The sequence below is a fragment of the Apis laboriosa genome, unplaced genomic scaffold, assembly GCF_014066325.1.
Source record: "Apis laboriosa isolate Shangri-la unplaced genomic scaffold, ASM1406632v1 scaffold12_cov154, whole genome shotgun sequence".
Lineage (NCBI taxonomy): Eukaryota > Metazoa > Arthropoda > Insecta > Hymenoptera > Apidae > Apis > Apis laboriosa.
The window spans coordinates 234259-257523 of NW_025221207.1; the positions used below are offsets into that span (position 1 = coordinate 234259).

The window sequence follows — 23265 nt, forward strand, 5'->3', positions numbered from 1 at the left end:
AAGCGAATCGGTTGATCGGATCGTACTGTGGATTGCTTTAACTCGGCGCCGTCTCCAAGCTGATTGTAAGTCTTGGAGGCTTACGGTGCTTCCTCGTCTTACATTCTATCGACGCATCGTACACTACCAGCCAAAAACGTGTCCATCGTTTATTCTCCTCTCCTCTTCCCACAATTCCCTCTTTCCAATTTCAATTTGAAGTTACCTAGATACCAATGACCCAGTAACTCATTTCTAAACTAAACCAACTTCCCACAACCAATTACTCTTTAAACGTTATGCATTTAAACGAAAAACTTCCAAACTTTTGATCGACTTCTCGTGCGAAACGAGAAACCCATTCGTTGCAACGTGATTTTTCGTGAACCGGTCACGATAAATACGTACGAAACGTCGTTCTAATTCCACATCTCGAAGCTCGATCAATCGCGTTATCCAATTACGACGAGCACGTCACTCGCGTGGAAATTTTCGCCAAGTCGATGGAGGATGTATATATCTTGCAGAAAAATAATCGAGGAGAAATATTGGAACGTGATCCCGTTGGCGCGGATTGGGCTTGCAAACCTTGAAATCTTCTCCTCGAGGAGAAAGTTTATCCCGAATGTGTTCCCAGTATTCGGTATTTTCGAAAACTTGGACGACATTGCCTCGTTTATACGAACAGAGAGAACGGAAAGAGAGAGATTTAATTAACGAACTGCGATAATTAGAGCGGTGTACGATAACCGAACAAAAGGATGCGTGCATCGATGGATTTCGAGTTCAAGGTAAAACGAGGGCTTTCTTCTGCCTCGAGGATTATTTACAATATCGGGGAATATTGGTAAAATCTCGCAGTGAATATTATTCTTTTCGTCTGCTAAAAGAATAAGAACGCACTGGAATCTTTTCTTTTTTAAGATTTGTTCGAAAGTTGGTCGTTCACTTTTAGAAGTTTTATATTTCTGTTCATGGACACGTTTCGTGAGTCATAAATAAATTGACACATTTGATTTGATCGAATTGGGGACATTTTGTATTTGTTTTTAACATAGAGAAATAAAAAGGAAACTTAAGAAGAGGAATCCTTGTAATAAATGTTTCTTTTACGAACATCTCGAAAAAAAACTAGGAAGAAAAATTAAAAATAAATAAAAATTTCACGCGAGAAGGTAAATGGAGTCTTGTCGAAGATTGTTGAAAAATTTTCCCCATTGCGCGACCACGGTTCGATTAAAATAATTCGTCGAACATTCACGATCAAATTTCGCGAGAAGATCGTTTCGATCGGCCGATCCCAAGGGTGGAATCGAACGACGTCCACCGAATTTTCACGCGCAAATCCCCCTCCTCCTCCAGATTGACCTTTGCAGCGACTCGACTCGCAAGTGTACTCCGCTTCGAGTTTGCGGTCTATCGATTGGTTGGCACGGATACACGATTATCCGCTAATCGGGAATTAATTAGATTCACACTCCCCCTGCATAATATCTCCGTGTCTATACGTTCGACTAAGGAGTGGAGGAATCATTGATTTTTTTTTTTCTACGTTGGAATGGTTTTAAGAAAAGGTATGCGCCATCATCTTGGTGAATCGGATGTACGATTCGGTCAATGTCGTAAGAGGAAAAAGAAAACAAGGATAGAGCGATTGATAAGATAAATCCTGAAATGATTTGAATTATTAAAAAAAATTCCTAAAATGGATCCAAAATATCATATATAATTAATATTTATTGGTGTTGGAAGATAAATAGTTGATATAATAATTTTTATAAATTCATTTGATCTAAAAAAATTTAAATGTTTTTTTCATTATAATAAAATAAACAAAAATTATTTATTTTTTTTTTTTCGTAGAGTTTTATTTTCAATATAAGAAATTTTTGTTATTAAAATTAATGATGAAATTAATATAGTAATAATAATAATGAATAAGTTTATATTTATTTTTGAATATAAAAAAAAATAAATCTGAATTTTTAATTATATTTGAAAATAAATTAATATTTATAAAATTAATAAATTTTGATGATAATTTAAAAATAACTAAAATTAAAAAAATAAATTGAATCGAATTGGAAACGAAATTGAAACGTTGGAGGGGGAAGAGGAGAAAGAGTAGCAGCCGAGGTGAAAAAGAGGGTAAAGGATGAATCAGCGTTGTGATCAGCACGATCGTCCCACACCGGTTTGGAAAAGGGCAATTTAGTTCGGTTTCGTGTCAAGAATTTCATTTCGATCCGCTTGCTCCGAGCTTCCTTCTTAATCGGTCGATTTAACGCCGCTCATTATTTGATCTTCTTCCTCCTTGCAGAACGAATGAAAGAAGCGAAAGAGGAAGAAAGGTAACGAATAGGCGAAACGAGAGGGAGAAAGAAAAGGTGTTTCGAAAGCTGAAAAAGCTGAAGGAAGAGAAGAAGGTGGGTCTCCAAGGAGAAAACTTTCGATCAACTTGATGGACCGATTAGAGAGAAAAGAAGTAGTCGTTCGCGTCGCATAATCGAACTTGCATCGATCCTCGCTTCGTTCCTTCGTTCGCAATATATATAAATCCCTGTCGAGTTTTTGAAGTAAAAATCCACTTTAAACACTTGGAGAGTGATCTTTGACACGGAAAAACGCTAGGTGTTTAATTGAAGCGAAAAAAAAAAAACGACTGGCAATGAAGATCGTAACTTTCAATTTTGATGTTTGTGGTTCGATTATTAAAAAAATCGATTATTAAAAAAAGAATAACGATGGATGAAGAATCGTGGAAATCTCATAGATTCCTTTTCGAAGAGATTGGAGAGAAGGAAGAGCTCGCGACGTTTTCAATCATTTGTCGTTTTCGCAGAGTGGTTTATTTCAATGTATACGTTTAATGTCTTCTTACTATGAAGCGATTCTTGCTTACAGCACGAGCAACAGTTTAGCCGCTTTTCATTGAGGCGATCGTGATAATGGACGACTCAGGTTGATTCCGTATTCAACGGGTTCCATGTGTCTCCCGGCATGAACACGTGTCTTTCGTTCATTATGCCGGCAGAACGTTTAAATTAGAGGCGATAATATTTGCATACGTATCGCGAGAAAAATTTTAAACTAGTTATCGTTAAAAATTGAACAACGAGCACGGCTTTAAGGAGAGGAGAAACAGTTAAAAGTTGTTCCCCTTTCATTTGGAAACAACTATAAAACGGAATTGTGTGCGAGAATTATACCACTGGCTTATGAAATTTAACAACTTTAAGTTCATACGCTGTTATTATGGACTTTAGGTTTATTGATTTCTCTTATAGTTTATGTGCTTTGGACGTGCGGGTGGGGTAAACCGGTGATAAACAGGAGGATTTTTTCCTCCCTCCTGGAATACAACAAGGTAACAAAATTTTTATGAAAAAATGGGGCTCGAGTAGGAAATTTCGCGCGGCAATCGAAAACTGATGAGCAAATAGAAAGGCGAGCAAATTGATTCTATTGATTAATCTGAATATTTGCTCGATCAATTTTTACGCGAATATCGCCCTGTTGCTCTTTTTACAATATCGTCCGATTCGTATCGAGGCGAAATTGATTAATCGTAAAGTTTGCGGCGCAAATATTTACGATTTCAATTTGGAAAAAATTTGGGGGAGGAGAAAAAAAGAGAAAAGGAAAGAAAGAAATATCGAAACGATAAATATCTCGCGTACAAAATAACTCGATGACACCGAGATCTCGATGAATCAAATCGACGAGTCGATACGCTTCGATATCAGGACAAATTGTTAAATCGAAAGAATCCAATCCAAGATTCGAAATGATTCGAAAACGATCGAGGTGAGAATAAATTCGATGTTCGGATCAACAACCTGCTTCTAAAGATCTCCTTTTAATCATTTTTCGTTTCCATTTCGAAACTTCGAATTTTCCATTTCACGTCTCTCGAAAATTTATTCGCGGAGAATTTTCATCTTGGAAAATTCATAACGCACTTAACTTACCAAGTATCGTATCAAACGCATCTCGAGTCGTAACCAAAACCGACGAGGATCCACGGAGGATGAATTTAAGAGGGACGGATCTCGAACACGCTCTATACACTGACAGTTAGCCGATATTGCGATCCCTCGTGATATTTCGCCAGGAAACATTTCGAGGGAACATTTGGCACCGTTACGAATACGCGAAAATCGTGATATCATTCGTCGTTTAAATCCGAATGTTTAAACGGTCGATAAAACGGCGACGCGCGTACACTCGTGTCCATAAATCAGCACGTATCCCGTGCTGCTCTCAACCTATTACTACGCTGTTATGCTCCATATTTGGACACCGTGAAAAGTGATTAAGCGTAAATTTTAAAAACGAACGTGTATACGTTTTTGCCATTTTTTTTTTTTTTTTTTAAACGTACATTTTGATATTCGAAGAGGCCCAGTTAAGAGCCAAGTTTCTTTTTGTGGCTCGCAATAGAGGTGTAACGTTTATTCGTGATAAATTTATAATATAAATTTTTGAAAGATACAATTTAATAAATTGTTGTTATTATTTTGCTTCGAAAAATACAATTTGTGGTACATTATTCGCGATGTTTGTTCGATTTAAAACGATTTATGGACGAGATTTGTGCATGTCTTTTTTTTTTTTCTTTTCTTCCATTCTTATCGACCCGATCTCTCTAAAATTAGAACACATTCAGTACACATTTCTTTGAATTTGAATTATGAAACACTGTCTGTTCATTGGATGAGAAAAGAAAAGAATCGCGCGATATTCTGGCACACGGTCTGTAGGCGTGTTTCCATGAATCTTTTAAAGCCGTTACTCGAAAAGGGGATGATTCGACGTAACGTTCGTTCGTTCGAAATAATTTTGGGGCCAATTCCACGACAATCTTCTCCACGATTCTCGCGTACGAATAAACGGTTTAATTACGAGGGATCGTTAACGAATAATTAATTCGCGCTTAAAGGGGCAAACAGTACGTTTGATTCGACAGGAGGCGATGATTTGCGTACAATGTTGCCCCATCAATGTGTTCGTAGCCGAGATTACAGCATCGGTTAATTAGAATTCGATACGTGTTATTATTTTGGAAAAATAATTCCGATCGAAATTTAAATTTGGAAATACGAAGTTTCGAAATCTTGGAATATTAATATTTGAAACATTGAAATTTCCAATTTATATTTATGCTTGTTCTATTCAAGTAAAATTTAAATTATATATATATATATATATTTGAATTTAAATTAGATAGGTTCAATCAAAGAGATTTGATATATTATTTTGGGGGAATTAATTTTGAATTTAAAACGAGGAATATTCAGATTCAAATTTAGAATATTCTAAACGCTGAATTTTTAATACTCAAATGAATCGAATTATTGTTCGAGCTTGATATCTTCCATGTTTGAATTTTGAATATTGCAAATAACGACGGATTATAGCAATACCAATCTCTCTCTCTATTTTCCTAATAATAAATATTAAATACATATTCATAATATATTCATGATCCGTTCAAAATTTTATTCCATTGTATATATATATACACACATATACATATATCGTGAAAATTAACTAACCGCTTTTGATTAATGATCTCGTACAAAAAGAATGAAAAATTTGGACCGATCAATCACGGTTTTGACCCTAATTATGGTTTGGTCGAGGGATACGAAGATGGCGAGGAAAAAAGAAATTCGTGTAAAGGATAAATTGTGCCTGTTGCGCAGAAAAATAATCGAGGAAACGAATTTTCCAAGGATTCTGCTTCTGGAAAATAATTGATCTTTGTTGTTGACGCAAAACATATATATTGGATTCCCTCTAAAATCTACATACGTAAATTCGCGTACGATTAAGCGAATTTTGGTATTAGAAGGGATTCTAATTAAGCAGTTACGTATCATTAGCCAAAGCCAGATAATAAGGTTAATATCAGCTCGGTGATGATCTAAATCGTATATTTTGAGCGTTGTGCGCGAAATAACCGCGTGGATGAAACGAATTGTATGAAATTATAACGATATAATATCTCGTACAAATAAAAGTTAGATCAGAAAAAGGAAAAATTACGCGCGTTTACGAAAAGAGGAAGAGATAAGGAGGACATGATTTGCGATTCGTTTCACATTGTGTAATCTCGGATCAAACAATAAGAAGAGAAATAAAAACGAAGGGGATGATAAAAGAAAAAAGAGAGAGTAGAAGAGTATCGTTACTACAAGTAGATCTTTCGATCCACGACACGCGTGTACAAAAAAAAAATTCATTCTAAATTCAACGAGCGCGAGCGATGGGACAAATGAGACAAAGGGAAGGACAGAGAAAAAGAGAGAGAGAGAGAGAGAGAGAGAGAGAGAAATAGATAAACGCAATCACGGGTTGGAATAACGGGAAGCTAGAATATAACAAAGGAAATGAGAATGACGATAAACGAAGCGGAAATAAGGCAAACAGGGAATTCAAAGGGAGACCCTTGAAAATCGTTCCTTGCGAAAATCGTTCTCCGAGCAAAGCGATATTAAATCAGATCCGTCCTCCCCCTCGGCCTCTCTTCTCTGGGAATTAACTATAATCCAGGAAGCGTATCGAAATAATTTCGATGCAGCATCGGAACAACATCCCCCTATTATTCCAGATATTAATCCACGAGAGAGGGGAAGAGAGAGAGAGAGATGTGCCTTGAGCGATGCATCGGACAAACCCTACGAAGGTCAAGGCTCGTTATCGATTAGTCCTCCCGAGTGTCTGCCCCTTTTGCAGAGGCTGGCACGCTCGTTCCCGGCTCCAGGGGAAGCTAGAACACCACCACCACCACTTTTCACCCCTCTTATAATATATCCACGTCTATTACGCGAACGATCGAACGAAGCCTTGTAAACTGATTTACAGCTGCCATCCTCCTATTCTACATCACCCTTCTCTATCCGTTCTATGCAGAGCGTGTAAACCACGCACTACGGAGCCTAAATTCGATATCGTTATATACCGTGAGCCGATCTTGCGAGGCTAAAATTTCTTCTCGACAACCCTCGCCGTTGTCTCTAACGTTATCGATCTTTCCAATAATTCGATAACTTCGACATATATCCCGACAAAGGATGGACGATATCGTTTTATCAGGGACGAGAATGCGATGGTTGTAATCGAAAGGTGATGCAAGTTAAAAAATAAAACTGGAGGGAGTTGTTATTCTTCTTCCCTCTTTTTTTTAAAAAATTATATTTGATGCTCAGATATACGAAATTTGAACGATCGTTTTCCTTCTTCTCTTTTTTTTTTTTTTTTTCCTCTATGTGAATTTACAGCTCAATTGATGTATAGCAATGATGTTGCGTTCAAATCGTGCGACGTAAAGTCTGATCATGAGCCGAGAAAATCGTTTCGTTTCGCGTCGATTCGAGAACGGTAAATATTTGCCCGGATAATGCGAACTTTTCATTCATTCGCCGTCGAATGAAACTAGCTGGCCATACGTTCTGCTGGGCGAGATTTTCCCCTGCCCTTTTTTTCTTCTTCATCCCTCGCCGCTCAAGGCACAATATTTGCTCTGGTCAGAGCATCGGCAGATTGAGGAACGCGATATTTTTTTTTTTTTCTTTCTTTTTCTCTGTCTCTTTCTCTGTTTATAATTCGCATCAGATGAAACGATTTTATCGTGTTGTGCTGTTCGCACGAGCAGTCTAGCGTAATATATGCATTTTACGCATAGCGATTCTGAAGAATAATATCGGGATAGTAATAGAGTGGAGCAATTTCTTCGAAGACGAGGAATAAAGAGGGAAAGATTGACTCGGTTTTTAGTAGCTGGGTTTCAGTTGATTTCAGGATCTCATTGTTAAATTGAACGTGGCAAGCGACTTTTTTCAAATGAGAAAATAAAAGATGCTGTTTTTGTCTTAAGAAATCGTTAAGAATAAAAAGAAGAATGAAATTTGATCGAGTGAAATTTAAATTTGAATATTCGTAATATAAAAATACGATCCTTTATCTTGTTGGCGAGGAACTTAATTTATTCGTCGTGGGAAAATGGATAAAAATGCACGTATCGTATACGAGTAGACGTAATTTAAAAACATACGTACATAAATTAATTAACAATTTACGTCTGATTACATACATTGAATATAATGCAAAGAAGACATAACGAAATAATAGCATCATCGAGGAGTAAATAAAATATTTCATACCCGTAATACGTTTCAATTTCACAATCCAACCGATCAACTTATCTGTTAATAATCTGCCGGTAGTTAAATACAAACTCACCCCTCGTAAACCGATTCCAACCTTAATTAATCACTAAAATTTCCCCCTGCAATCACCGCCTGTAGCGCCATAAGCCAGCCAGTTTAAACTTTTCTCTTATCCCTTTAACACCCCCGTAAACGTTTACCAATTAATTCGACATATCCCGCAATATCCGAAACGGATAATTCCCCATCGCCGTCGTCGTCGTCGATCCATCGCATCCATCCGGCCGCAGAGCATCGAAATTCAAAGAGGCGGGGGATTGGCATCAGAAAAATCGGAAAAATCGCCGTAAAAAAAAAAAAAACAACGACAACAACAACAACAACGACGATGATGCATCCATCATCGTATATATCCGCTAATCGGAGAGGAAGAGTTTCTCTATGGAATCGACAACAATGATCTGTGACCGGCCATTACCGCCCATGCATTGGCCGGTTATAAGTCCATCAACGTCTCTTTGATCTTGCCGTGGAAATCGTATTTTCGGTGGACCGATTGGCCGGCTACATCATCGCGCTACTTCAGAATTTTCTCACTGTCGTTGACCGAGGATCCGACAATTGGGGAGGGGGAGGATTGAAACGGGTGGATGCTTTTTTTCCTTGCCTCTCTTCCTCTCTCTTTCCCTATGATCGTCGAAACAGATAACTGCTCGATAAGATCTCTCGCGGGAGGTGGAAGGGAAGCTATCTCTCTGTCGTTCTCCGTTCGATTGGAAACAGGGTATGTCGTATGTTAACAAATTGAAGGAGGAAAAAAAACTTCCCCTACGTTTTTTTTACTCTTCGCTCTATCACTAGTCGTAATTTTAAATCTCTCGCTAATTAGTTTGGGAAATGTTTGAAAAATTCGTAAAATTTTATCCGAGGATAATTATCACCCCTTTCGAGTCACGTTTCGTTTAATTAATATAAATTGACCTTGGAACATCCCAGGGAAGCTGATAGCGCGCCAGCTGCTATACAAAAAGCTCTGACACGCGGAGGAAGGGAGAGCGGGATGAGTAGGGGAGGGGGAGGGGTAACGAAAATCGATAATACGAATATCTGCGCGAATGGCAAGCTTTCACGCTCTGGCCGATAAATTCGGTGATAATGACAGAAGAGAATGAGAGAGAGAGAGAGAGAGAGAGAGAGAGAGAGAGAGAGAGAGAGAGAGAGAGAAGGTCCACGTTGACGGGCCACGAATAGTTTGAACTGTAGGGCATCAGCTGTTCGAGAACTTTGGCACTGCAAATGGGTGAAATTCAGAGGCGGGTGAAATATACGCGAAACGAGATCCGAGCAAGTACAGTCGGCTGGTAATGGAGAAAGAGAAGGATGTCGATTCAGTTAGAGATATTGTATAGAGTGGAATAGAGAAAGAGGAGGGGGAGAGAGAGGATTGAAGTTTAAAGAGGATTAGAGGCATAGAGTGAGCTGAACGAGTAGAGCGGGGAAAAAAAAAAGTTCAAGGCTCGAAGCATCGATTCTGCTCGCTCGGTGAGACGCGGAAACATGCCAGGGAGCGAGCAAGAGGGGCGAATAAAAAAAAGAGAGAGAGAACGAAGGAGAAGGACGAAAAAGCTCGAACAAAGACGAAGATTGTAATCGGCAAACAAATCGAGGAAGGAAGAAAAAGTAAACGGAGATAAGAGGAAGAAAAGAATCTCGAACGGGCAGACACGAAGATTGTTCGAATAAACGAGGAGGAAAGAGGAACAACCGGAGGGAGGAAAAAATGAACGAAGATAAGAAAAAAAGAAAGAAAAAAAAAAACGTGAGCCAAAAGAAGAAGATTCTGTCATCGATGAGAGGGATAATCATAGGCGTAGGCGTTATTGCCATTTTTTCTTTTCTTTTTTTTTTTTTTTTTTTTTTTTTTTTTTTGCAAAAGTCGATGCACAAACCTGGGAGAAGATGTTCGATAGCGCGAGTTGGCTCGTGTAGTTGGGTCTCGAATGAAGGGGGTGGTGTTTGGATCAATACCAACTGCCCCTATTCTTTGTCGGTGTGTATGCACGAGCTGTAGTTTCGCCGTGGGACGCACCCACACGAACACGCTGCACGGATCTGTATCTGTATCCGTGTTGTTGCACACCAATGCGCGACTCTATCCACCTTGTTTATATATGTATATGTATATATATATATATATATATATATATATATATGCACGTTGTTTCCCTGTTACATCGATGTGCGATGTTATATACGAACACGCGTGCGAACGTGGGTTTGCAATTGAAACCACTACATACGAAATCGTTTCTACGCTAGAGCGCATCTGATTATAGATCGGGCTCTACTACTGCGGTCGGGCCTGTCACGGGGTGGATCCACTTGTTGGATAACATTACCGATCATTATCGATGCGTTATCATCGTGTATTCACGAATTGTCGCATTTTCTGCCTAGTTTGTTGTGCGGAATTAGTGCTTCGATGGAGATAGTGTATTCGTGTTATCTTATCTTAAAGAGTTATTGTAATTACAGTTTTTTGTAATTGAATTGCAATAATCGTAATTATATAATAGATTCTTTCGACAGAAATAGCACTGAATACGACTCTAGGAAAGATCGTATATTTTATTGAGGAATTCAAATGAATGAATTTATAAAGATGAAGATAGTGTATTATCTTATAGTAAAGAATTATTGTAATTGTATTCTAATAATTGTAATCAGATTCTTTCGACGGAAATAGCATTAAATAGCACGAATATCATAGGAAAAATCGTTCGCATATTTTATTGAGGAATTTAAATGAATGAATTCGTAAAGAGGAAAATAGTGTATTATTTTATCTTAAGAGTATTATTGTAATTGAATTCTAATAATTGTAATCAGATTCTTTCGACGGAAATAGCACTGAATACTATCCTAGGAAGGATCGTTCGCATATTTTATTCGAGAAATTCGAATCAATGATGAGAATAATGATAGTAATCTCATCTTAAAGAATTATTATAATTACAATTTTTATAATTGAATTGTAATAATTGTAATCAGATCCTTTCGACGGAAATAGCTCTAAAACACGAATATCACAGGAAAGATCGTTCGCATATTTTACCGAGAAATTCGAGTGAATGAAATCGCAAGATAACTAGCCCGATAACTGTCACGTGATCTTGTAACGTAGTTAACCAGTCACGATTCAAAAGGTGTAAAAATTATCGGTTATTTAACAGGGGTATTTAGGGATGCGTTGAAACCATCCGATCGATATTGAAAGTTTAATATTAATTAACGTCTAACAACGGCTAAATCAACACACCTATCTACATTTCGTGCAACACCCCGTGCGCGTTGAATTTTCGCTCAGGTTCAGAATTGATCCTTGCTTTTCAATTTGTCCCACGCGTGTGTTACACGCGTCTTATCGCCACGAACGACAGAGTCTGACGTGCTCACGCGATTCTCCCCTTCGATAACCAATTAACCGAAATACCGAAAGTAATTTTAACCTTAACTTTCGCAGTTGCCGCTCAAGAAAATGGAAAAGATACACGCGACGACGAGATCTATCCATTTGTTTGTTTTTCCCAATATCGTTAAACGATATTTCCCTTTCTGTGGATTTACCAAGGATTTATCAAGATCCGGATTAATAATTCATGGAATTTAATATCCGCCTCGCGATGGAATTATAGGGCGCCATTTGGCTGGAAGAAGGCTTCCGCGTGATCTGACACCGCGTGAAAAGTATTGCTCTGCATTAATCGACCCCTCCCTTTACCCGGCCTGTTTGCTGCTCGACAGATTTTACCAGGTCGTTGGTCATATATCATCGGGCAAACGGCGGACATGATGTTGGCCGATAATGCGATGCAACATATATATATATATATATATGGGTGGACGTTATTAGGGATGACACTTGTCAACCAATCGGATCGTTTAATCGTATCGCGTCTTTTTCATCGGAGGTTTCTTGCCTCGCAATCGTGGGGGACGCGTTAGGAAGGCTCTTTTTATCCCCATTGACGGGAAGTAAAAGTAGTCAAGTTTTCGAGACAAAAAGCAGAGGAGGGTGGAGAGGATTCGATATTGATGCTCTGGGAGAAAAAGTTTCGTTCTTAAGGAAAAATGGAATGGTTCAGAATCTTCGCGAAGTTCTTTTTTTTTTTTTTTTTTTTAAATTTTTCTGCGCTTCGGAAATCTCTCTTTCTCTCTCTCTCTCTCTCTCTTTCGCGTGTCAAGCATTTCTGTAACTGAATTATACGGTAGACGGATCACCGGTCCATCCCCCTCGATAGTGGAAATGTGATTCGTTCGAACGAAAGTGACACGAAATTTGCCTGCACGCGTCCACGATGCAAATCTAATTTCCATTTGCATTGCGTTATCCTGACCGGTTTAATAATTACTCCACAATCGTATATATTCGTTAACGAGCTACGTTTTCGAAACGATAACGATGTATTCGAAATTGGCCGATAATAGCTGGATGGAAAATTGAAATGTACCGTTTGAAAATGACTCGATGTAATTTTAATTCTCGTTAAAAAATTCTCGTTAATAAATTTTACGAACGATCGAGAAAGTCCACGACGATGTCGAACGATGTCGCTAACTGGATATATTAGACAATCAAAGCTTTCAAGATTTCCTTGAGAAATTGCACGTCGCGTGAATTGCAATCAAAAGCGTTTCGAAAACGCTTAAGATTGCTCGAGCTTGGGTAACGAAACACGAAACATCTCGTGGGGGATTTGTAACGAGTTTGTGATAAGCTGAAATTGAATTCCTGCAGATTCATTAATAACGTTTCTATTTTTTCTTTCTTTCTACGTCTTTGTCGTTGTTCGGATTTTTGACGAGTCAGTCAGGAACGAAAGAAAAAGTTTTTAAACTCGTTCTAAAAGTAAAAGCGAGGGGGGTTGCGATTGATAAATTTCGTCGACCTACATTTTAACAGTTGTCAGCGGATCGAGTACCGTGCAGTACGTGTGTGTACCACACGCGTGCAAATCAAGGTCGATCCTTCTCCACGAGATTGCTGGAACCAATCGTTTCGATACGTCGGTGTGAATCACTGGTTGATCGACCACGGATCGAATAAATTGCTTTCGAGCACTCGAGCATCCTGTATACGCTGCTGGTCTTAAGTATCCAACCACTTTAGCGGATTTCTAATAACTATGCACGGATTTTAATGAGATGTACGAATCAACGAATTGAAGCAGCAATTGCTTTTATATTATATGGAGGAGTAAAATTTGTAATTATACTTTTTTTTATTATAACGAAATATATATAGAATTATTATCGATTCATATTTTTATTTACGCCTTGCAATTTCGAAATTAAATTGTGATTTCAAATGACGAAATAGTAGTGCGCATAAAAACGTAAAAATTTTTAATAATCGATCTTTTATCGTGCAACAATGATAATAAGTTTCCGTTCATGATTACGCGCATCCATTTTATCATTGCGCGCTATTCAGTTTTTAAAAAATCGGTTTTTCCTTTTGAAACGATGCCATACATTTTATGGTCTCCGTATTATTGATAGTAATTTTCGTCAAAGAGAGTCCTTCACGTAGTAATCCAATTTATCTCGCGCAAAATCAACATAGCAAGATTGAAAATGGAGCATCCATGAAAATGTTGTATAAATACGCGCGAAATTTTTTATTATTCAATCGAGATACATAGATCGATCTTGAATACGAAATCGCGTTTTCGTAAATTTCGAGAGACAGAGATATTCGCGTGGAAAATCATTTGGAAAATTCATTTTCGCGTAAAAGAAACGACCTTCCCTTTCTTCGTCGTCGATAAAGAACAAAAAGCGATATTATTATTATTACTCGAAAATTAAAAAATAAAATTAATAAACTAACGAATCACATACTCGAGCTTCCTATAATTTTTTAATTATCTTCGGATACGTTTGAACGTAATATTGAAAGCAGCTCAAAAATGTCGGAAATCGGACAGAAATAGTCATAAAATAATCGTCGTTTCGATCCGCTTGACTTTTTTCATTTTCGATTTTTCGTCTCGCCTGATATGCGTACGATCGTTGAAAAAAAAACAACGATGTGAAAAGAATGCCGATCAGGGTTTTGCAACGTAAATTAATCCATTGTCGACGAATCGAAAAAAATAAGAGAAAAATCGCACGATCAATCGGCTCTAGAAAATTTCGAACCCCTCTTCGAACACGCTAGGCGTTCCTCCGACAAATTAAATCCATCCAGAACGCGTTACGAAGTTGCAACGATTCGAAGAATCCCGTTTAAAATACTGTGCGCTCGTGCGAACGAGTCGATAGAATCGGATAATAGAAATCGTGATATAAAGTTGAGAAACGCGTGTAACGTGGAAAATTTGGTCGAACTAGTAAGAGGATAAAGGCAAGTAAGACTGAAAAGAAGCACTTTAGAGATGTGTTCGATTATTTCCTTCCTGAACGGAGTGTCTCCGTTTCTCGTTCAACGACAACGATATTCTACGAAACACGTGTACATGCGTCATACACGCGTGAATAAAATTCGTCTCGAACGATTACGCATCGTCGATGCATTGTACGACGCGAATAAAATAATAAATTAGGAACGGGGATGAACGAACGTTTTAATTGAAAAATTTCTATCCACATTTTTTTCATTTCCATCGTTCAAAATTCCATATTAATTTTGAAATCTCACAGTCTAAAAATCTTTTCTTGCATTTCGTTTATATTAATTTTCGCTCGCTTTTTGATAAGTTCGATCCATCCGGTTTTCTTTTGTTTTTTTTTTTTTTTTAAAGCTTTTCTCTTTTTGGAATTAAATTGGAAGCTTCCCTTGATATCGATTCTCGCGCGATTAAATCATCGCAACCGCCTCTTATTCCCCCTTATCTTCGCATATATTAAGCCACGCGTAGTGTAATTGGTCGCGTAGAGTAATAAATTGATATTAATGTGATTATTATCGAACCAGGCACCAAGAAATTAATTAAGTTAATTTCGATTTATTATTTATTACAAGACGCATCATATTTTTTATAGATAAATTTTCTAGAGCCTATTGATCGTGCGATTTTTCTCTCATTTTTTTCGATTCGTCGACAATGGATTAATTTACGTTGCAAAACCCTGATCGGCATTCTTATAATACCTATATACGTTTTAACGGCGCTTACAATTTTTCACAATGCAGAAGAAGGGGGTGGAAAAAAAAAAAAAAAAAAAAGGAACGGTTTCTTTGCCTCCAACACCTTAACGTGCGGAAATTATTTTCTATTCTGAAGAAGACTTATTCAAAGATCGGAAATAAGACGAAACGCTTTTTCCAATTACCACGGTTCAATGGCGGCTAGTCGTGGCGGCTCGTGGAAACTCGGGTGAATTAATTTTGAATACAAACCGAGTGCAAATCGAGGGCGGAGGGAGGGAAGCAGAGGGAAAAATAGCTGGTTTTCTGAACGGATGATTTTTCGCTGCAATGAAACTGTAAATGCAATTATCGGAAAAATTCATTTGAAAAAAGTGCGGGAAGGTAAACGTCGTTACTCGTTTCAACAACATGAACATAAAATTGATAAAAAGTCGATTTGCATTTTTTTAAAACAAGAATAGAGATTTTTTTTTTCTTTACTTCTTTTGCTTTCTTCTTTTTTTCTTTTTCTTTTTTTTCCATTCGATTAATTTCAACGACGAGGAAGGGGGTCGGTGAGGGGGCAATGCGGAATTTTTTATCGCTTCTTGTTTTGCTCGATCCAGTTTCGCGAATATCGGGCTTAAAGGATTTTCTCAAAATGCGATAAAATTATAAAATTTTGCTGATAAACTTTTTTATATTTCCTGCACTTGTCATCGAAAATCAATAACATTAAATTTATCAAAATCTCGCTCGGTTACGATCCCATCATATGCTTTGATACATTTCGCGTACAACGAACTATCTTTTATCTTTTAAAATAACAAACATTCATTTTTATCTTCTACAATTAATTTATCATTCATGTTTTTAACAATCTCCCCCAATGGAATAAATAAAAGATCCAAAATAGATCCAAAAATTACATATTCGCGTAAATGAATCAAAAAAAAAAAAAAGGATTGGTAAAAATTCACCTCACCACTTTTTTAAATAAAAAATTCTTAACCCCAACAATGACATAAATTATTAATTATTTTCTAATAACAACTTTCGAAACAGAGATAATATTAAAAGTAAGAAAGTAATATTAAGAAAAAAAAATTACTCACGTTCTCCTCGACGGTCTTCTTGATCTTTGCCCCAGCCTCGACCACGGTTTTTCCAGCCTTATTCACGGCGCTGTACAAAAATCCTCCGAGGGTCTTGGCGCCTGCCAGGGCTTTCGTTGAAACTGCGTCAAGAGAAAAATAATGAGCGGCGGTGATACGTTATAACGGCGGTGGAATTTAATGGGGGGGAGGGGGGCTGCCGGTCGGCGAAAAAACGTCCGCCGAAAAAAAAGAAAAAAGAAGAAAAAAACGCGAGCAGACTGCACTCTTTCAACACGCGGCACAAACGGGAGGAAACCTGGATACGTCGCTCGAATCTCTCTCGCGAGGATTCTCCCGCCGTTTATCACCGGTGCTCGACGAAAATTAAACACCCCCGACGAGTGGGGGATGTTCGCGCGTTAGTGGAGGATCGCTAGCTGATTTGCGAGGGATATAATTATTTCGTGTGACGGAATGGAGGAACGAAAGTGGAAAATGGAAATAAAAATAGTTGTCTGAATTTTCTCGCGTAGATGGATGATGATTTGGTAACGTTGGGAAATTGATTGTACGATAAATTTTCAGAAATTTATAATTTTATGTTAAATGTATGGTGGAATGGGATGGAGAAACGAAAGAATGTTGGAAGATGGAGAAAAAAATAGTTGTCTGAATTTTCTTGCGTAGATGATGATTTGTTAATATTGGAAAATTGAATGTACGATAAAAATTTTTCAGAAATTTATAATTTTATGTTAAATGCGCGATGAAATGGGATGAGATGGAAGCAAGAAAGAGTGGTGGAAGATGGAAGGAAAAATAATTCTGTGAATTTTCGTAGATGGGTGACGATTTAGTAATATTGGAAAATTTTCGGAAATTTATAATTTTATGTTAAGTGTGCGGTGGAACGAAGAAAGAGTGATGGAAAAAATGATTCTTTCGATTCGCTTTCATAGATGTGTGATAACTGATTGATAAATTTTCAGAGATTCTATAATTTTACATTTTTATGATAAGTGGAATGATCTATTATCTTATAACTTACTCGTAGAATTTTATTTATTTGATTTTAGGTAAGAGGATTTATTAAATTGCAAAAATTGCATTCTAAGAATTATTTTTTCTTTTTTTATAAAGAAATAACAAGAATGTTATGTTATTATTTTGGAATAAAAAAAAGAAAAAAATAAAATGAATCGTTAAACTCTATTTTATAAATCAAAAGGAAAACGTCGAGATAAAATCAGCAAGTATTTAATCATTAAATCCATTTTTTGTTGTCAGATTAAATAAATATTTAATAACGCAAATATACTTGACGTTTTTATTAATCAAATCATGGATCGCGTTTCATTAAGTTTTAAAAATATTGTTTTGCAAGTTAATTTCTATTTTCACGCCATTGTATATCGCACAATTTCAACACGCGATCAACAATCACCAGATAATTAAATATACAGAGAGGAGGAAAAAAGTTGTGAAATGAAATATCAAACATAATTGTTCATCTCTTGTTCTATTAAATACATTCACGCAAATATAAACGGATTAACATTTACTAATTAACAAACGTCGTCGCTTGACAGATTCAATTCTGAATCAACGTGGCCTTTGTGTTCAGCTTAAAGCATGTGTCTACGAGTATCAACCCCTATTCACTACGCATTCCATTCTACGGAATGACTTCGAACGATCTCGATTAACCTCGTGACAAACACTGATCAACGTGCCAAAGGTCATGATACTTCTAACATTCAACATCAATTTTTATTCCAAATTGAATTTTTTCGATTCAATATTTTATATCTCAATTTTTCTCTCGTTTCGAAAATTGAAATCATATATATATATATATTTCACACTTTCCTCGAATTTAAAAAGACACGAAGAAAATCGTCAGATTTAATATGCAAATTCGATACAATTCTTTAAAATTGTCTCTAATTGATTCGCGTTTCTTTGATGTTAAATGGAATAGAAAAATCCATTATATCGATAAGAGAATGACACTTCCTCCTTGTTAATATTTAACGATTAATCCAATTGTTCAATAAAATTTTCCGATTAACCGAACGATAATTCGAAATCAGCAATATATATATATATATATATTTAACGAAAAAGATCCATTCCATATCATCTGATTGTACCTTTTCTCACATCACCGAGACGAAATTTCACTCTCATCTCGTGACGTCGGTCGACCATCCCTGATCCAAATTGCCAGCTGACAGAATAGCTGACGGTACGCAGAAGCATATTAACTCTCGCCGGTTCACTCACTTCTCTTCGAATAAATATTTTCCTTTCTTTTTTTTTTTTTTTTTCTTTTTTTATTCCCACGATTGGATAAAATCCACCACGCACCACCAGTGTCATTCAACCCCGCTCAAATCTTCTTATCTCTCTCTCTCTCTCTTTCGCGTGGAAAGGTTTAAAGGTCGGAAAAGAAGGGGTGTTTAAACGCGCGATGGATGGAAGAATTAAGCGCGGTCTCTCGCGGAGAAGCGTTAACTCGCATAAACCATGGACGTTGCCGCAGCCCAGCAACTCGTTCCTCGACGTAAATTCGAGGCCAATTTAATCAACCAAATTGAGCCACTTCGATTCACCGTCGCTCCTCCGTCTTCGCCTCTATATCCCACCATCCTTTTCACTCCCCATTCTTTTTATCATCTCTCTTTCTCTCTCTCTTCTTTCGATTAAACGAGGCCTCGATGCCGGAAATTCATAGGATCGAGGAGGCGACCCGGCCACCGCATTTGCACAATAATTCCGGTGTTACGCGGAATTCAATTCAATTCACGGTCGAACGAGTCGAATAGAATAAAATGGAGAGGGGAAAAAAAGAAGAATAAAATAAGGGGAGGAGAAAGGAAGGGGGAGAGTCATCGTGGCACTTTGCTCGACTTTGTTGTTGGCATGATACCAACCCTTGTGAAACAGGTGCCAAATATCGTGGAGGCCTCGCATCGTGTTTTAACGGTTTAACGATGTGATTTGTTGCCTGGCAAGATCGACCTCATCCTCGCACCCCCTCCTCTCCTGGACAATTTATCGTGGCCGCGTATTTAACCAGTGGAATAACGAGAAATATTGCACCGTCGTGTAACTTTCGTCGTTGATCGCGGAGAAATGGGCGATGATGGGGCGGGTGATCACGGATTCCAATCGAGTTCAAATTTTCCCCTCGTTGGAATAACTCGGATTCGGCACGCGATATCGAACTCGACACGTCACTTCATAACTTGCACTTTCGTTGCAACGTAGTTGTCCGATTTTCTCCCTCTCTGTTTTTCGAGGGAACGAGCCTTCGAGAGAATCGAGAATAGGTGAGTTCTCGTCCTCGCCGCGGGAAGGCAAGACGAGTTTTTTTGGATTCTTCTGATTCAACGACAGGGATCCAGAGAAAAATGAGAGGAGACGTGATGCGCAATGTTTCGCGAGACGACGGCCAACTGCGGTTTCGAGTTGCTGGCGATTGTAAAATACAAAGGGGAAGGGGAAAGATTACGCGACGTGTGTGTATATAAACGATTCACGATAACTCTGAGCAGTAGTATCGCCAACGACAAGTTAAAGCATATTATATAAGCTCGAATTTTGAAAAAAAAAAAAAAGAAAAAGAGGGGGAAACGAAAGAAGCTTGAAAAGAGAAATTTTCAATCGATAGAGAATAATTGAATCGATTAAATTAAAGGTTCAATTCAATTGTTCTAGAAGAGATTTTTGAAGATATAATAAATTTTTTTTTTTTTTTTAATAACACGAGTTTCTGGAAACATCTCAGAAAAATAACTTTTTTAGAATTGAAAATCATTCGTGTAATGCAAATTGGATAAATTAAATAGTGCTGCGCCTTTCAGTCTTAATCTTCATTTCTTTCAGTTCGCTTCTTCTTCAAAAATCTTCTTTTCAAGTTTAGTAGAAAAAAGTTTAACCAAGTTTCTTTTCAAAACGCGAAATTAAATACAAGAAGAAGAAGAAGAAGAAGAAGAAGAAAAAAAACTATCGTCGCGCTTTTCAGAACCGTCAAATGCAAAAAAGTCCCTTGAGGTACAGATCTTAATTTTGATTAGGGAGGGCCATCCCTTATTTCATCCTTCTCTCTACACTCAAATTTCAACGTGTACTCATTCATGGCTTTGCATTTCGTCCATTACGATAGAATAGCCTAATACTCATCGATCCACCCCCTTTCCACCCTCCTTTCCTCCTCCCAACTTTTTATTCACTAAATCCATTCACGATGAAGGGAGAAGGGAAAGTTCGATCTTAAAGTTCGCAAATTGAAACGATATCAGACAAGGGGTGTTGTGGAAATTATATGACGTGCCGGCTGGCATTTAATCAAACATCGACCTTGCGCCTCCATCGCGTTAACCTCGTGCCAGTTTCGTAGCTAGGAAATCAAAGAGGAACGAAAAAAGGAAAGGAAGGAAAAGGAATGAAAAAAAAAGGGGGGCGAGGGAAAGAAGAGAGAAATAGCGGGATCTTAGCTCGAGAGAGGAAAAAATAAAAAAAAAGAGATACGTTTAACTCGACGTGCACGTGTCTCTTCCTCTACGTGTCACGCGATCCTTTGAAAATACCTCGTAGGCTCGTTTGCTATTCCTCGGGGTATCCAATGGCGCATTCGAACGTGCAGCGAATATATATATACATATATCTCGAGGAGAGCAATAGTAAATAAAATTACTGCCTCTATCTCTATCCCAATTCAATCATTTAATAATCCCACACGCGATCTTAACCGAGCAGAAGCGGATTCAACGTTCGAGTTCGAGATCTCTCCTCCACCCCTTTGGCCCCCCTCTTCTCCGCGATCATATCCGATTTATCGTCAGAACAGAAAGTCGTTGCACCCAATCCTATATCGAAATTCGAATATACAGAAAATCTTCCATCTGTTCTCGTGGAGAGTGAGCACAAGGGCCAAAACGAAGCTCGTGATAGAATCGTTGGTATCGTTGTTCTCGACGACGAAAATCCCCCAGCTTTATTCCTCGATGTTTCGAACGGGAAGACTGGGAAACGCGCGATACAAGAATTCAACGATCCTCAAATTTCGCAGTCACCCGATCGAAGGAGAGAGAGGGAGAGGAAGAGGGAAGGGAGAAGCACCTCTACGTCGTTTCGTAAACTTTGGTGTCATCGAACCCTGGCCATCTTCCGGAACGATGGTCAAAGAGGGTGCCTTCCTTCCTCCTCCTATTCTCCTCGAAAAAACGATAGCGAGTAGTGTGTCTGAAGTCTGAAAAGAAGAGTAAAGGGCAAGTAACGAGGGCGAAATTTCTTTCTTTCTTCTATTCCTAGGCTCTTTGATCGCCGAGTTTCCATTAGGATTCCTCTTGGCGCAAAAAATTTTTCTCTTCCATCGAAGAGAAGTTTGGATACAAGTCTTGAGATTTTTCTTCTTTTCTTTCCTTCTCATTTCCTCGAGTCAGTGTGCGTCACCGCAATCTATCGCCACTTTCTGGATAACTCTTTCGAGTTTGGATGGGTTTGTTTGAACAGAGCGACGAAACGGGTGTGGAAAAGTGCCCCAGGCCGCCTATAATTAATTCTAGTGGCGGTCGTTGCAACCCGGCTCGTTAGCATTTTCGATCTGACCGTTTGTTGCAACTGTGTGCTAATATCTCTCCTTTGCCCCCTACTTACACGAAACGTGAAGAGGATTAAATAAAGGCTAGCTAATTCTGGTGGAAGAGAGTAATCGTGTTTTTTTACGAAGATTCTTAGAGTTGGCGACAAAGTGGAAAAGTGAATGGAGAAAATGGGGGCAAGATTACGCGGGAAAAGCGCAAGGTCGAGGTACGTTGAAACCGTACGTTGATTAAAACCGAGCAACGACACTATCTCTCTCCTTCTTTCTCTCGCTCTGTCCTCCTCCTCCTCCTCCATTTACTTGACGGAATAATTAGTGCGTGCAATTAGCCTGGCTTGAAGGCAGCTAAACTCCTGCCTGAAAATTGCACGATTTAACGATTGTTTGTCAGAGGCCAACACAATTTCCCGGACTCGGGATTAATGTCTCTCTCTCGGGGACCCCGTTCAAGTATGCAAGCTCCATTATAGAAAAGGATCGATGCCGACTCTTAGAGCTTGGCCTGGTTAATAAGAATTCGTGGTAACTTCTTCTGATCGTCGAAATGAAATAAATAAAAAAAAAAAGAAAAATCGAAAAAAGAACGAAAAATGAAATAAAGATGGAAATAAAACGAAAAAAAGGTAATACAGAGATAAGAATTTATCGTTTACGTTATAAACGAAGATAAAAAAGAGGGGCGGAAAAATGGGGGAAAGATTTAAAGAAAGTATAAAAATCGAAACACCGCGTCGTTCGTTATATTTATTCGTGGCAACCCCAGCCGGCCCAGATTCGATTCGGTGTTGAAAGCGCATCCAGTCGCTCCCAACCTTGACCCGCAGGGAGCAGAAAAATTCGCGAGACCCGCTCTGCCGGGTTGTTGCGGTGGTCCGTCCACAAACCGCGAACAATTTTACGCGGTTCGTCCGCGTGCAGGCGCAATTTTCAGAAAGGCGATATGGTCATTGCTGGCCGTTCGCCTCTCTTCTCTCACGCGTTCATTTGAATTTCGCTTCGTTTTCCGATCGATCGTCTCTTTCTCTCTCTCTCTCGTTCTAACCCCCGATCGACCATCCTCCCCATCGACACCGACAAAATATAACCTTGACCGTTCGTTTATCGAGTTTTCGTTAAATGAAAAATAGGAGGAGAGGAGCCTGGAGGAGAAAGCTACGTCGACGAAAGGAATCTCCGCCGCCGTTCGAACTAAGCTCGAGAGGCTTACGTGGCTTTTCTCGTTTGGCCTTCGTCACGGTGCGATATCACCGTGGCCAGGCTTTTGGGAGA

General features: G+C 38.4%; 1 protein-coding gene across 9 annotated transcripts in view; it reads right to left on the minus strand.

Annotated features, from left to right (window-relative positions):
* Positions 1-23265, minus strand: part of LOC122720621 (synapse-associated protein of 47 kDa) — a 65346-nt gene that overhangs the window by 32583 nt on the left and 9498 nt on the right. For 8 of the 9 annotated variants that reach the window (XM_043947421.1, XM_043947420.1, XM_043947424.1 and 5 more), the window contains one exon: positions 16404-16525. In XM_043947421.1, the coding sequence (XP_043803356.1) occupies positions 16404-16525 (122 nt within the window). Of the gene's footprint in view, positions 1-16403; positions 16526-18538; positions 19825-23265 lie in introns of those variants that run through there. The other variant, XM_043947425.1, reaches the window with a different exon arrangement.